Raw genomic sequence first — 15394 nt, 5'->3', positions numbered from 1 at the left:
AATTATGAAGAATGGAATTTTATATTCTTAATAAAAAGTAACGTACAGACACAAGTAACATTCTGTGAGTAGGTTATTGTTCCGAAGTTCTTATCATATAGTGATCTGTCAACTTCATTTTCGAAAGTTTTTATTAGAATTGTGATCACTCCATGATAAATCCTGGCCGTGAGTTTAACCTGGAGATGGCGATTTTCGAATATAATAGCAGACAAACCCGTAATTCTTCTATGTTGCATCACTGTTCAATTACCGGTACGTGACACTTCGAAAGTTTTATCATTTATGAGCTCGAAATTTGGATTCAACTGATCTCACCTTCAAAATAAAAGTCTGAAACTGTGTGATTCGACCGTCAAAGCTAAATTTTGTGCGAACTTTCAGTAAAATTGAATTTTAAAAATTCATAGTTACATCATTCTGCCAAAACGTAATCGCAACATACATATTTGGTCTAGGAATTAATTCGTGCGGGTGGACAAGAGATGGCGCAACGAACGGAGCGTCCCACAGTTCCGTGTATCCACACATGTGTTGCAAACCCCTGTCATCGCGTATCGTTCGTAGTATAGGGCAGTGGATTAAGGCGTCAACAACACCAGTTTGTAGTTAAGTGAACATGGCGCAATTTGTGCCTGATAAAGTGTTTTTGCGGGGTGTCCTGCTGCATTACTTTAACATGCAGAAAAGTGCGACTGAAAGTCATCGTATTTTGGTGGAAGTGTATAGTGACCATGCTCTAGCTGAGCGAACGTGTCAGAAGTGGTTTGCACGGTTTAGAAGTGGTGATTTCGGCTTGGCAGAACAAGAGCGAGCTGGACAGCCAAAAAAATTTCAAGACGAAGAATTGACAGCATTGCTCGAGCAGGATTCGTGTCAAACGCAGGAACAACTTGCAGCAGCATTAGGCGTTGATCAAACAACAGTCTCCAAACGCTTGAAAGCCATGGGAATGATTCAAAAGATGTCACATTGGGTTCCACATGAATTGAAAGACAGAGACGTTGAAAGACGAAAAACCATTTGCGAATTGCTGCTTCAACGACAGAGCAGAAAGGGGTTTCTGCATCGAATTATTACGGGTGATGAGAAGTGGATCCATTACGAGAACTCTAAACGAAAAAAGGCCTGGGTGAAACCAGGTGAACCAGGTCCATCACAACCAAAACGAGATATTCACTGTGCAAAGGTTATGCTGTGCATATGGTGGGATATGAAAGGTGTGGTGTACTATGAGCTGCTGCAACCGGATGAAACTATGAATGGAGAACGTTATCGACGACAATTAATGCGTTTGAAGCAAGCTCTGGCCAGAACACGACCAGAATGGGAGAACAGACATGATAAACTTATTGTTCAACATGATAACGCTCGCCCACATGTCGCAAAACCGGTCAAAACCTATTTAGAAAATGTCGGATGGGAAGTTTTACCCCACCCGCCGTATTCACCAGACGTTGCTCCTTCGAACTACTACTTGTTCGATTGCATGAACAACGATTTGATTGGACAACGGTTTACTTCTTCAGAAGATATCGAAACATGGGTCTCTGACTGGATCGCTTCCAAGGATGAGGACTTCTTTCGCCACGGAATCCGTACATTGCCTGACAGATGGGCGAAAGTGGTGGCTAGCGATGGACAATATTTTTCTTAAGGTATTTATGTATTTTGTGTTTGTACTACAGCTTCAATGTGTGCGTACCAACCGCACGAATTAATTCCTAGACCAAATATATATATATTAATTTTTTAATTGTTATGCTTTCACGACACAACCGTTTCATATTCATTTATTCATTTATTTAGGTTTTCTAATTTTCATTATAATACAATACTCCTACAAATATTTTGATGTAAATCTGCGAGAAATTTCATTTGCATTTATGCGTATCTATATTCTTTACTGTGTCGATCAAAATGGCCATTTTCTTCCACCTTACCCTTACACACTAAAGAAAGAAAAAAGTAAAATAAAACAAGAAGAAGAAGAAGAAAAGGAGGAGGAGGAGGAAGAGAAGGATATGTCGACGACATATGTGATATTTGGTTATGATATTTTAGCGTGTCTCATGTTTTCGAGATTGCTAGAAATAGCAAACTTTATTTCAGTTAACTTATATTAAACTTGCCGTTGCTCATTAATTTGAGTCATGAAAAACGTGTCCTGAAGCACCCATACCAAAAGCAGCAATATTCATAAAACACAAAGTGTATCAAATAAAAATCTGAAGCTCTAATATCCAAGATACGTCCTACTCACAAAACATGGTATCTAATACGAAAATAAGCACTACTCATAAAACACAAAATGATTCAAATTAGAATCTGAAGCACTGATATCAAAACAGAATCACTCATAAAAAACAGTGTATTAAATAAGAATATGAAGCATTGATATCTAAGAAATATTCTACTTAGAAAACACGGTTTCGAATGAGAATTTGAAATATTGATTTTCTAAACAGCATTACTAATAAAACACAAAGTCTATCAAATAAGAATCTGAAACACTGATACCAAACAGAGTTACTCGTAAAACATAAAGTGTTTCAAATAAGTAAGTATTTGTAGCACTGATGTTTATAGAAGAATTTGTGTAAGACAAAATGACTTCTTTATTTTACAATAAATTTCAGTGGCATGCTTATATGAATAAAACGAAGGAAAACTGAGGGATAAACGAAACACGTGTAAATAATCCTGAATACATTTTCAAATATTGAGTGAAACCCTGCAATCAATGCATATTAACTTCAATAATTTATTAGGCTACTGTAAATTTAAGAGAAAGCAAACAGCGAAAACCACAGTGCGATTCTTAGCATCGTGCTGTATGATACAACTTTGCTTGTTTCGAGCTTATCTACAGTTTTATTATCGGGACCAGAACTATGAAATGTGTGCAATACTTAGCTTCATGCAATCTGATTTACATGCATTCCTATACAGAATCCAACCTAAGCCTCCCACAGCAAAGCTAAGAATACTAACCGTTTAGAATCTACGGACATGTATACGTTGCGGATTTTGCTTAGCTTCACGTATTCCACTCAGCAATGTAATAAATTGGTTAATTACGTACATGCCATACGTATTTCACATTTTCAAACTGAAATATGCAGCACGGATTTACGTTTAATGTTAATACTATATTAGTACGCTATAGACTGCGCGAATGAAGTTGTCATACAAAGTGAGCCACAAGAAGCGCTTATAAAAGAGCAGAATAAGATGAGAAAAATGCTAAATATGAACCTTACAATAACTATATCTTAAAGATTCTGTTAGAATGTTGCATCTTCATAGCACAAAATCACTCATCAAAGCGCAAGAGAAACATTTTTCTTTCCACAATTTGAAATGTTTGTTTACAAATATCGTAACTACGTCGTGATCAAATTACACTATGATAAATAAGATCTCAGTGACACTAAAAAGTTTGTTTAATAATACTTTATATGAACTTAGTTTCATAGTACTATCTAAGTACTACCCCATCGTTTGTTTTGGTTGTTTTGAACAAGTAAAAAAAGACGTTAATCTACAGAAATTTCATATCAACAAATCAAACGATACTTTATCTGTACATTATCAAGGATACAATAGAATTACATTGGGTAATTCAGTGTTTTTCTTTTGCTCATTTCACTTTCACGAACATAATTTCAGTAAGCTATGGTATTATATTTATGAGATCATATAGACTTTTATTTTGTGAGCCCAAATTTTTAATGAGAAACTTTACCGTAACATAAAGTAATCTAGTATAAAATGAGACTGCTATACAAAGATATTTAAACTTACTCATGATTCCTTGCTTCAGTGATATGTGTATGATTAACAGAAGAAAAATACCTTGTGTGTTTGACTAGATCATTAGCAGCAGATAAAAGAAAGAGGCTGCATTGTTCTTTCACTACAGTTTACGTTGATGAGGGAGAATGTTTTTGCTTTACTATTTTACATTACATACACATCTCGTGCGCATGAAATATACACCACTAACATCAAACACGATATTTTAAGAAATTGAAATAATATTTTTATACCAGAATAAATTATAAACTGTTTATCAGTTATGTTTGCTATCATGTCTAATTTTCTAGTTAACAAGTTAAGATAAAACAAACGAGAGTTCCTTCAAAGCAAATAGCTAAATGTACACGCAAATCGTAACTGGATATAAACCAAATACCCGTGAGTCGAATCACAAATAATCTGGTAGTTAAGCATATAGGATTATTCTAAAATATATTATTTCTTGGTTCAAATGCATTTGCCACATATAATGAGTCATTGTCTACCTGAAAGAGTAGTTTCTAATTCATATCAACTAAATATTTCTATTTGCATTGTTCAAATGATAGAGAATAAGAGAAGGTTGTTTATTGTGAGAAAAAATAAAAGGAACGGGACAAGGCACTAAATTTTCTCTGTCCTATTGTGCAGTACCTGAAATCATGTATGTTACTGCTATATTGTGTTCGAAAACTAAAATCAAATCAATTGGACTCTTTGAATCATTTTAAAACCAAATTATTTTAAATTTCACATCATTGTAGCTATACAGAACATTTGATCAAGTGTATACATTCTCAGACGAACTTCTGTAAGTTTTCATACTTACTTTGTCATTGTAAATTGACCAACAAATGTAAAACTACACTGCATTGAACTGATGGTCGCACTGGGACACTATTTCTCTCTTAAGTTGAATATTGAATAATACTATGTTGTAGAGTTATTACTGTACTTCAAATCTTTATGAACAAAATTGTTAATAGACGTTATTGCAAAGGTCGTCTAAAAAATACTTTTCCTACAGTAAACCATTCTTTCTGAGTTTCTTCGAGAGAAATGAATTACGCTATACGGTAGGATTAATAATGAAATAGAGTTAAGTATTAATGAAATATTTAAAAATCGTTACGAACAACGAAAAAGTCAGCTCAGAAAAACTTACTTCACAATAATTTAGAAATGTACTTATATTGTAATTTTATTAATCAAAACGCATAAAGAAGAATTCTGTATTGATGAAATATGAACCAAATTTTCGTCGATGTATTCCAAAACTTTCCCAGACAGAACTCATCCCACTACTAAACTTTCTGTTCTGCATTTAAAAAAGTACCTTATATTGCGTTGATTTATGAAATACAAAAATCATTAGAACCATTTCTGAGAAAATTCTGGCTGGCACCATTTTGAATAAACTTGCATGAATAGAACTCATTCTATCAGGAAACTACCCTCCTGAAATTCTTAAGAAAAATGAATTGCTCGATATTGTAAAGTTATTATTATTTAAAACATATATTTATGAAATACAAGCAACATTGCTAGTGCAATTGCCAATAACGATGTCCGGACAAAATTAATCTCACCACTATATTATGCGTTACAGAAAACGATATGTGTCATACCGGAAGATTTTTAATTAAATATTTATGAAATATGAAGAAAATCGTGTGAGCTATTTTTGAGAAAAACCATCGTGAAAAATAACTCACCTCCACCAGTAAAATACCTATTCTGGACTTTTTACAGGATAATGACTTGCGTTATATTGTAGATATGTTAATTAAGTATCTATAATTGAAATATAAACAACCTGTTTAGAGCCGTTTTTGAATTTCAGCCTCCACTACATTGCCCTAATTTTTTTGGAGCGAGAGAGCAGAAAATATGCTGTTGGGAAATTCATATAAACCCTAAGTGTAAAAGTTGGTGTCAGTACGTCGGACAATATGGACTTTAGGCCTCTACATTAAGAACTGACAAACCGGACGGACAAACATTCAAAAACTATTTTTTCCGCAAGTACTTGTCATGAAAGGGTAATTCTGTTAAGTTCTCGTAATTTTCACGATGACAGGACCTTCACTTTAGTTGTCAACTGAAAGAAGTTTTAAAAAAAGAATTTAAAAAAATACTTTTAAAAAATATTAAAACTAAATAATTTATTCTATCAATTACGCTTAACTGAAAAGAGTAAGTTTAAATACTCTACTCATACTCATAATAATCCATACTCATAATAATCCATACTCATAATAATCCATTTTGTTGTTATTATCAAATACATTACATATAATACATAATCATAATCTTGTGCTGGCCAAAGTGGATATTCAACTGAAAAATGTAGGCAGAAGAAAAATTGGCAAGAAAATGTTGAATACTGAAAAGTTGAAAGCCGAGGAAGGAAGAAATTTTTTCATTGAAACATTAGAAGAAAAATAGTCAAACGAGGAAAGGATAAGAGTAAGTAGTAACAGACGGTTGGAGCATATTAAGCTTTGCATACCGCAGGCTGCAGAAGATTCTTTCTTCAGTACGGCTTTATGCGCTTACTGAGAACAACTCTGAAAGCTTGTATAAATATGGCACACAAAACATAAATTTAGTGTAGTAAAGTAGGGAATGAAAATTGACTTGTTAATGTAGGACTACAATAACTAATTTATTTAAAAATAAAATATACGATTGAATTATAATTTTTGAGTTACGTACCGTACTTATAGAGTCCTCTTAATAACGAGCTTATTTTCTCATATATTTGACCATAATTTCCCGCTTTATAATGGTATATCGATTCCCCTCCTACCGTTTCGTCATCATATATTTCTTGGTAAAGTCACCTTCATCTGTTACTTTACGCCATTTTTATTGACTAAATATTTTTTACCATATAATTCTTAGTATTATCTGCAAACGATTACTTTACGAGAATAATCGAACTATTTGAGTAGTCCATTTATTAAGAATATATATGTGTATATGTGTAGATGAATATAGTATTTGTAGGAGGAAAGAAATTTTAAATTTTTAGAATAACATCAGCAACTTATCTAATACAATCGAAGAATTTTAGAGAAACATATTAGTGCCGCTGTACGGTTGTTACGTGTACATGTTTTTGAAAGTCAAACTATACAGGTATTGTGGATTAAAGTAATACGGTATGTGATATTACTGGCTCCTGTTTTGTTTGTATTTGTATTTGAGTTTAGCGTCCCAGTCAGCAGTGAGGCTATATGAGATGTGGATCTACAGCTTAACGTGGAACTCAAACCACACGAGCTCTCGTCGGGAATCGAACCCAGGTCTCCCACGCCAAAGTTGCGTAAGCTATTCACATAGTGACTCCTGTTTTAAAATTTAAACGGGGCACGGGTGCTCAGTGGAAGAGACTTCATGAGAGTTGAACACGGAGAGCTCATTGGTGCAAAAGATCCCTGATTCGATCCCAGGCCGTAAGATTATGAATAACATCCTCCATGGGTTTTCCCGTTTCCGTTCTCACTCCACCACTTCTTCCGTAATGATTCATTTTCATCAATTATCCGTTTCCTTTAGCCTAAAGGAGCATAATTATTGAACGCTAAATTGAAGTTTTTTGTTTAATTTCATTGTCTTAAATATAAATTTGCACGACCCCAATTTCTCGATTTGGTCTTATTGAGTGTTGAGGCTATTTACTCTGTTAACTGTTTATATTAAGTCAGTGACCGAATCAAAACAAACACCAAAAAAACTCAAAAAGATACATCAAACTAAATCTGTTCAAAAGAAAGGGAAAAGATTTCGTCATATTTTTATTACCTACCTTCCTGGCGATACGTTTCTCCAACGCAAAAATAATTCAGTGACTTGTTCCACACAGACCCTCCTACAAAAGATGCTTCACCATTATCTGTATTGCTCTGTATTAATTGATTATTAACGCAAAAGCTTATACAAGAAAAAGCATGAAGGACACGTTCTATATTTCGTATTCATTGAATTTTGCTTCACTGAAAAAGTCTTTATTTTTTTTTCTTTTCTATTTTTAAAGGTACTTTTACTATATTTTCATTTTGACAGGAAATTACGAAATAGTTAATCCCTTCCACCTTCTTTCCGAAAAGACAGGTCAATCACGTCTATGACAAATTAATTTAATTGTAATATTACGTTTATTTTGAAGAAAATAGAAAACCATTTATCCCCTGGAAACAAGATTGCTTTATACCATGTTTTATTAAATAATTTTGAATAGGGTTTGTAGGTCATTAGGAATATATAAGTTATCGCCTTTTCACAAAGAGTTATCGAAGTTATTCAAGTTTGCTTATCATTCATGAAATACTTAATTCCTGTTTATTACAATATTAGCATTGAAAAGCAATATTAAAAGTGCTATATTATAACCCGATACAACGTAAATCTTTTGTTAAACATTATGAAACAGATTAGGTGGTTATGTGCTTGTTCCGGAGTAAGCTGTTAATCTAACATCTAACCTAATAATAAAAAACGAGTGTCTTCAATCTGTTAGTTTGTGCATAATGTTAATTTCAATTATAAACTGTCACACTAGTAGATGTTGCTCTTGCCTGCCTAGATGTCACTACTAGTACTATCGCTTGCTACTCAGTGAGTTAAATAAACACAATGCTGTGTGTAACGAAATCCTCGAGTAATTACCTAGATATGATATGATATATGGAGTTTCTGATGGTTGGTGGGCAAAATAAAGAAAATGTAAAGCTTTTATTTACGAAAGATTTTAACTTGTAGTGCAGAGTAGGCTGAGGACTCGATAGGAACAACTACAAGTACAGAATAAATCTAATAGTGCTTTCACAAGAGTGGTCAAATTAACAAACACTCAAATTGTGAAAATAATCTGTTTTATCGACAGTAATTGCTAGGGGTGGCCAACTTTTATTTTGAAATCTAATCGATTTTTTTTTTTTTTTTTTTGGCCTTCGTTAAGATCAATCAGAGACTATCAGAAATCAACTACATTTTCTTATGGAAATAACAATATGGCCTGCAATGTTCAATGATGGAACATCTTTAAAACGGATGTTTGAGCAATGACACATTTCTTATTTCCCACTTTCATTCTATTTCCTATTATCTAAAAGTAAGTAGCTGCAAGCATTTCAATGTAGCAAGAACAAGTAGAGAAAAGTAAGAAACCAATTACATGAAATTGAACTTTTCTGCCACCGAAAATATTGGCTATCGTCCAGTCAATAGCAATCGAGGTATTTGGTCATTCTGATACTCGGAAAGATATAAAAATATAACATCCCGGTTCATCGAAACTTTGTTGATTTCAGAAAAGCCTACGACTCGTTTAGTACATACAACATACTTACAGAAATTGATACAGCAAAAAAAAAAAAAAAAAAAAAAAAAAAAAAAACTACTTTGAGTAATAAAGATGTGTTTAAATTAAACCGGAAGTAACGTCCTAGAAGGAAAATACTTGTCCACGAGTTTTCGTAACGAGATTGGCCTGAAACAAGGAGATGTGTTTTCGCCAATATCATACAATTTTGTCCTCGAAAACGCTACAAGGAAAATTAAAGATCGCAACCAGGGTCTAGAGTTGAATTGCATTCCTCAGGATATAGCTTATAAAAGTTTGTGGTGGACAACACCTTGCCCGTAGGTTTTCTCGGGTACTCACGTTTCTTCCATGTTCATTCAACCAATTGTTTTATTATCATTCGCTTGCATTAATCATCGTCTTTATTAACCTAACGGCCATAATTATGAGGACGTTAAACTGAAAGATTTCATTTCATTTTAATAAGAAACACACAATATAAAACAATCATTTCAAAACAATACCAATAGTAATATCGACTGCCGGAGTGGAACACAAGATGTTGAAAAAGAGACTTGAAACCATTGGAATTGGAACATAAAGAAGATACAGAAGAACATAATATTCAACCCATGCAGAATTGTAAGAAAGAAACCTTAGAATAAAGATTGAGGGAGGGGAGAAATACTCACATGGAAATGTAATGTACTTGGATGGCCCTATTTTAGTGTACAGCTTGCATTGATGAGGGAATTACAGAGTACTCAGATGAGGGAACTACAAATAATGATATAAATAAGCATAAAATTATTTTATATTTACTCTTCTTATTTGATCTTTTGTTAATTGAAGTTCAAGATCCTTTTTAGTAACGAGACTAAACGAGTCATGGACCGATAGCTTAAGGTGGGATCCGAATACATAAGCTATCATAGGGAATCGAACCTGGGTCTCCTGAGCCAAAAGTGTGTAGCTAATCATGTAGCCAAGAGGGAGTTATTATTATTATTATTATTATTATTATTATTATTATTATTATTATTATTATTATTATTATTATTATTATTATTATTATTATTATTATTATTATGGAAGAAAGTAGAAACGCTTTCAAAGTCTTGACTGGTAGACCCATAGGAAAACGACCATTAGGAAGACCTAGGCGCAGATGGGAGGACAATATTAAGATGGATCTCGCAGAGATAGGAATACAAAGTAGAAACTGGATGCAATTAGCTAAGGATAGAAGTCAGTGGAGAGCTTTTGTGAACGCGGCATTGAACCTCCGGGTTCCATAGGCCATAGAGTTAGTTATTATTATTATTATTATTATTATTATTATTATTATTATTATTATTATTATTATTATTATTATTATTATTATTATTATTATTATTATTATTATACGCTGGGATGCCAATTGTTTGGTTACATATAATTTATCATTTGAAATTGTTTAATTCACCAGGCGTTGGTTAGTGAATAATCCCATTAAAGAATGGCCCGTGACAGACTAACAAACCATCACTAAACTTTATTTTTTTTTGTTACTTTAAAGCAAAAAGAAAGAAAAGAACAAAATACACATAAACACTAACGAAACACAAACAAGGAATTTCTGCTAACACCTAAACAAGAGAAGAAATAAAAAGAAAGCAAGAAGCGTGTATTAGTAATAAAAATCTTGTAATCTTGGCGTAACATCATTGATGCTCTAGATATGGTACCGTTAACACAAACAACGGGACTTATTCTCAAAGTCACGATCTCCATTAGCTATTCCGAGGGCGTAGGTCTACCCTCAAAGGCGATCCTTCTCCTCCACCGACCAACAGACCACCTACGCCCCTGGGGCTCTCCCCTGCCCTTTCACTTTCACTTTCAAAATTCTATATCTTTTATTCTTTCTCCTTAAAAAAATAAAGGCAAGAAATCAGGAGATATGTTACAATTTACTTTTCAATTGGGCGGTCAATCACACAGATTTTAGCCATTCTATTGGCATGTCTTCCTATTTATATTCTTTAAAACTTTCCGCTTTTACAACAACAAGACGAAAGATAATATGAAAACATGTCTTATAGATCTAAGTAAACGCAATACCGGATAAGCACTAACAAGTATTTTAAAATTGTGTCTTAGAGAAAGCATTATAAACATTAAAATCTTGATATCCTTTGTGATAAAGATCAATACTTGTCCTTGATTATAATCGGCAAGTTTGGAGTTTTATTTGTAATTGATTGAATTAAAATTTAGGTTGTGTCCAAATTATTGCCGCCTAGGGCAACTACTGGCTGACATAATCAAGCCGTTTACGGAATTAGATTGGTGATTACGCAACACAAAGAATCGAGGGTTTAAGTCCCGCATGGCGATTAATGATGTCACTATTTTCTTTACACCTCGCTTTTAGTTCATGGGGCATGAACCCCAAGTTTTTGTTGTGTGGGCTAAATTAAATGGATATGTAATGAAAGTAAATGATTATGAGACAAATGATGCAATGATAATATAGGAAGAAACGGGAGAAACCCAAGTAAACCCACGGACATGATGTTGTCCATCCGAAAATCACAGGTTGAACTGGGATCAAACCAGGGACCTCTCGCTCCAGAGATGAGTGTGCGGTGACCCCTAATGAATTAAGAAGAAGAAGAAAAAGAGATTTCTAGCAGTGTAAAAAAAAAGTATGGACATTGTATAACCAATTTAATTTGAGGGGACTACGGTGGCTCATTGGTAGAGCGTTCACCTCTCGAGCGTGGGGTCCCTGATTCGACCCTAGCTAGTGCCAAATGGGCTTTGAGGTGAACAAACACCGTGTTCATGGATTTTCTTGGGGGTTCTCCCGTTTCCTCTTACTTAATTCATTCCACCATTGCATTCATATCTCATCATCACCGTCTCCTTTAGAATAGTCAGCATAACCGTGGGACGTATAACTGAAAAATTTCATTTGATTTTTTCAATTTAACTTGAAATATTTGAATTTATAATTATGTAAGTTGAAATGAAAAATTGGATAATAGATAGTAACAAAAAGGTTAAGAACTACAGAAAAATTCTAATAACTAACGTCACTCTGTTAGAGTCTTAACCATCATTATAGAAACACAGTACTATCTCGCAATCTGGTAGTTGAGAAACACTGTACATCCAGGTCAATTACTTAAGTGTTACGTATTTATAATACAGGTTGTAGTATCATGTGTACATGTGAAGGAGATGGGTTCGTATAAATTGGTATTTTTTCAATTAATATTCAAACCAGAAGTGGAGTTAGATTTCCGGTATAGATAATTTCAGTATAGAAGAGATTAGAGTGAAGACGGAATATTCTTAACTGATTGAAGAAAACCGCTTCTCGCTATATATTAGGGCTACCATTTTTACTCCATTGCGATCAACGTTAAAACCAAAAGTGTTTGTTTTCTGCCGCTTCCGGTTTGAATAGAAGGTTAAGAAAGATGTTATCTTAGAACACAATTGATTTTTTTTTTAAATATGATTTTCGCTATCTGTTATCGTTTTAGTTCTATATAGATCAATATTGAAAGCGGAACTTGTAGTGAATTCATATCATTTCTGATTTTAGTAGAGGGTTAAAGATAGAGATTAAATTTATTCTTGAAACACTTAATTAATTGCTGGAAACTATATCCTTAATGCTATCTTTCACCGTTTTAGCTTTATATACGTAGATATCAACATTAAAATTGAAAAAAAAAGTTGGTTTCTACCACTTTTTGTTTAAGTAGCATCTCAATTAACGAACTTGAATCCTTTCTTTTGACCCTCTATATTCATTTTAAAACTGATTGTAGATTCTTGAGTTTTTTTTTTTTTTTTTTTTTTGTATCCGGGACGGACGGACACATAGACAGACAGGGTAAATATATAAGTGGAGGTTTCGGCTGGTAAACAAAAACTCCTTAATAAACAAAAATTGTATGAATAAAATAGATAACATTTCAGCATATTTTATATCGGGATACGAACAAAATATCGTGGCCGAAACATCGCCGCCCAAAATCTCGCCGGCCAAAACCTCGCCGCCCAAAATCTCGCGTGGCAGAAACCTCGCCGCCCAAAACCTCGTGGGACAAAATCTCGCCGGACCAAAACCTCGCGTGGCCAAAACCTCGCGGAATAAAAAATCTCGCCGGGCCAAACCTCGCGTTGACAAAACCTCGCCGGGCCAAAATCTCGCCTGTCAAAACCTCGCGAACCAAAATTTCGCTTGGCCAAAACCTTGCGGAATGAAACTTTTCTTTAAAATTTACCCAATGAGTTTCTTAATATGCAATTCTACATTACAAATAATAATAATAATAATAATAATAATAATAATAATAATAATAATAATAATAATAATAATAATAATAAGAAGAAGAAGAAGAAGAAGAAGAAGAAGGAGAAGAAGATACAAAACATCGTGTGCGTGGGCTTTCTCAGGTTATTCCGGTTTCCTCCCACTTTCTTTATTCGATCATTTCCTTCATCGTGGTCATCTACGTCTCCTTTAACCTACAGACATAATCAAGGACGTCGTAAAAACTCATATATTATTTCATACTTTCATAAATATTATTACATTTTTGTTAAAATTTTAAGTATATATTATTTGAAGGTTGGCACAGTTCTCACAGCTTTGATTACAATCAGTCAGGAATAAACGCTGAATTCAGCCTCCAACTAAGGGCGAATTAATCCCCCTTTTCCCCGATTTAAAAAAGTTCAAATATACAATAATTTTCATTTAAATAAATAGTATTACATATTGACGCAATATGGCGCTTCTTTTTAGTTGTTTTCAATAACTGGGGACTCGAGGTCGGTTGAACCCGAGAGCCTGTCATTGGAGGTGGCACACGTTTGGTCGCGAGATCATTACAACGAAGTTTTGGTCAGGCGAGATTTTGGGTATGGCGATATTTTGGGGCGCGAGGTTTTTTCAAGGCGAGGTTTTGGCCCGGCGAAGTTTTGGCCCCGCGATGTTTTGGGCGGCGAAGTTTTGGCCAGGCGGGGGTTTGGCCAGGCGAGATTTTGTCCCGCGAGGTTTTGGTCAGGCGAGATTTTGTCCCGCGAGGTTTTGGCCAGGTGAGGTTTCGGCCCGGCGAGATTTTGGGAGGCGAGGGTTTGGTCCGCAAGGTTGTCGCCGCGAGGTTTTGTACCCAAACGTTTATATCATCTTCCAACTTAAGGTAACTAAAGCAGACAAAAGATAAGGTACTCATCCATTCGAGACAGACCATGGGACTTATGGAAGTAAGGCTCCATACACAGTACACGTCAACCCTTACATCCAGAGGTATAGTCAATACAGTACCCCGTCCCGTAAGCCTTTACTATCTATGCCTCTTCCCCAGGTAACCATTTTACAAAGAATGGGTGAATATTTGAGGCGAGTCGCAATGAAATGAAGGTAAAATGAGAAATAAATTCCGTTCTCACTGAAGAGCGAACCTGGGATAGGTACACGCTTTTCCAGATGGTAGATAGATGCGTCATCAATTACGCCTCTGTGTTTCTCATTGAAATCGTTTCTAGATTTTTTTAAAGTAAGAGGCTTCACAGTCCTTTTATCTTAATGAATGTTAACAACGAACGTCGTTCTAATAAGCGTTATATGCTAAAATAAAATAAGCTACTGACCTTACATCATATGGAGGATCATTGGTGGGCAAATGTCCTTTCTTAGTCTGTTAATGTGTCGTCTCAATCTCAGTGGCTTCCATCATGTTCTTACTGGCTTTCTATTCACTATTTCATAATTTTAGTAGCTCTCCAATTATCTCCAATTATTCTGGTACGTTTCCTAACCTGTGAGAGAACGAGGGGTGTCTGTGTTTCGATTGCAAATCTAACAACGGAACACACATACCCAGTGGCGTATTTGCGATTTTGTTTCGGGGGCTTTGCTAGCTTCATTCCTGGAAATGTGAAAATTCTGCAAGATATTTCATTTACTTTAAACTAGCAAGTGAAATTGCTTCAGCCCGGAAGCCCCCCTTAAATACACCACTGCATATACCTGAAGGGATACCCCCAAAACTATATAGAAATCGGCGCCGTTGGATGCTTGAACAACATCGAAAATATTGTCCTTATACCGGGAACTGAAAGCGAACGTAAACACGAGCAGTATATAACCATTTGTCTACGGGTTCGCTGATAACAATCAATTCTTAGATAATTGTGAGTTTGGAAGTAACTCAATTCTAAAGATTCGGAGGGGGCGCGGTGGCTCAGTGGTAGAGCGTTCACCTCCGATGCTTG

General features: G+C 34.7%; 1 protein-coding gene across 6 annotated transcripts in view; it reads right to left on the bottom strand.

Annotated features, from left to right (window-relative positions):
• LOC145662678 (uncharacterized) overlaps positions 1 to 15394 on the bottom strand; it is a 481436-nt gene that overhangs the window by 315911 nt on the left and 150131 nt on the right. For 3 of the 6 annotated variants that reach the window (XM_081728497.1, XM_081728496.1, XM_081728498.1), the window contains exon 1: positions 3808 to 3861. The exons of 2 other annotated variants lie outside the window; for them this stretch is intronic. In XM_081728497.1, coding sequence (XP_081584623.1) covers positions 3808 to 3811 — 4 coding nt within the window. In that variant the 5' untranslated portion in view covers positions 3812 to 3861. Of the gene's footprint in view, positions 1 to 3807; positions 3863 to 15394 lie in introns of those variants that run through there. One more of the 6 variants, XM_081728495.1, reaches the window with a different exon arrangement.

Source organism: Thermobia domestica, chromosome 10 (genome assembly GCF_964235325.1).
Source record: "Thermobia domestica chromosome 10, izTheDome1.hap1.1, whole genome shotgun sequence".
Classification (NCBI taxonomy): domain Eukaryota; kingdom Metazoa; phylum Arthropoda; class Insecta; order Zygentoma; family Lepismatidae; genus Thermobia; species Thermobia domestica.
The sequence above is the reverse complement of the archived record's forward strand: the minus strand, read 5'-3'. Positions and strand labels throughout refer to the sequence as shown.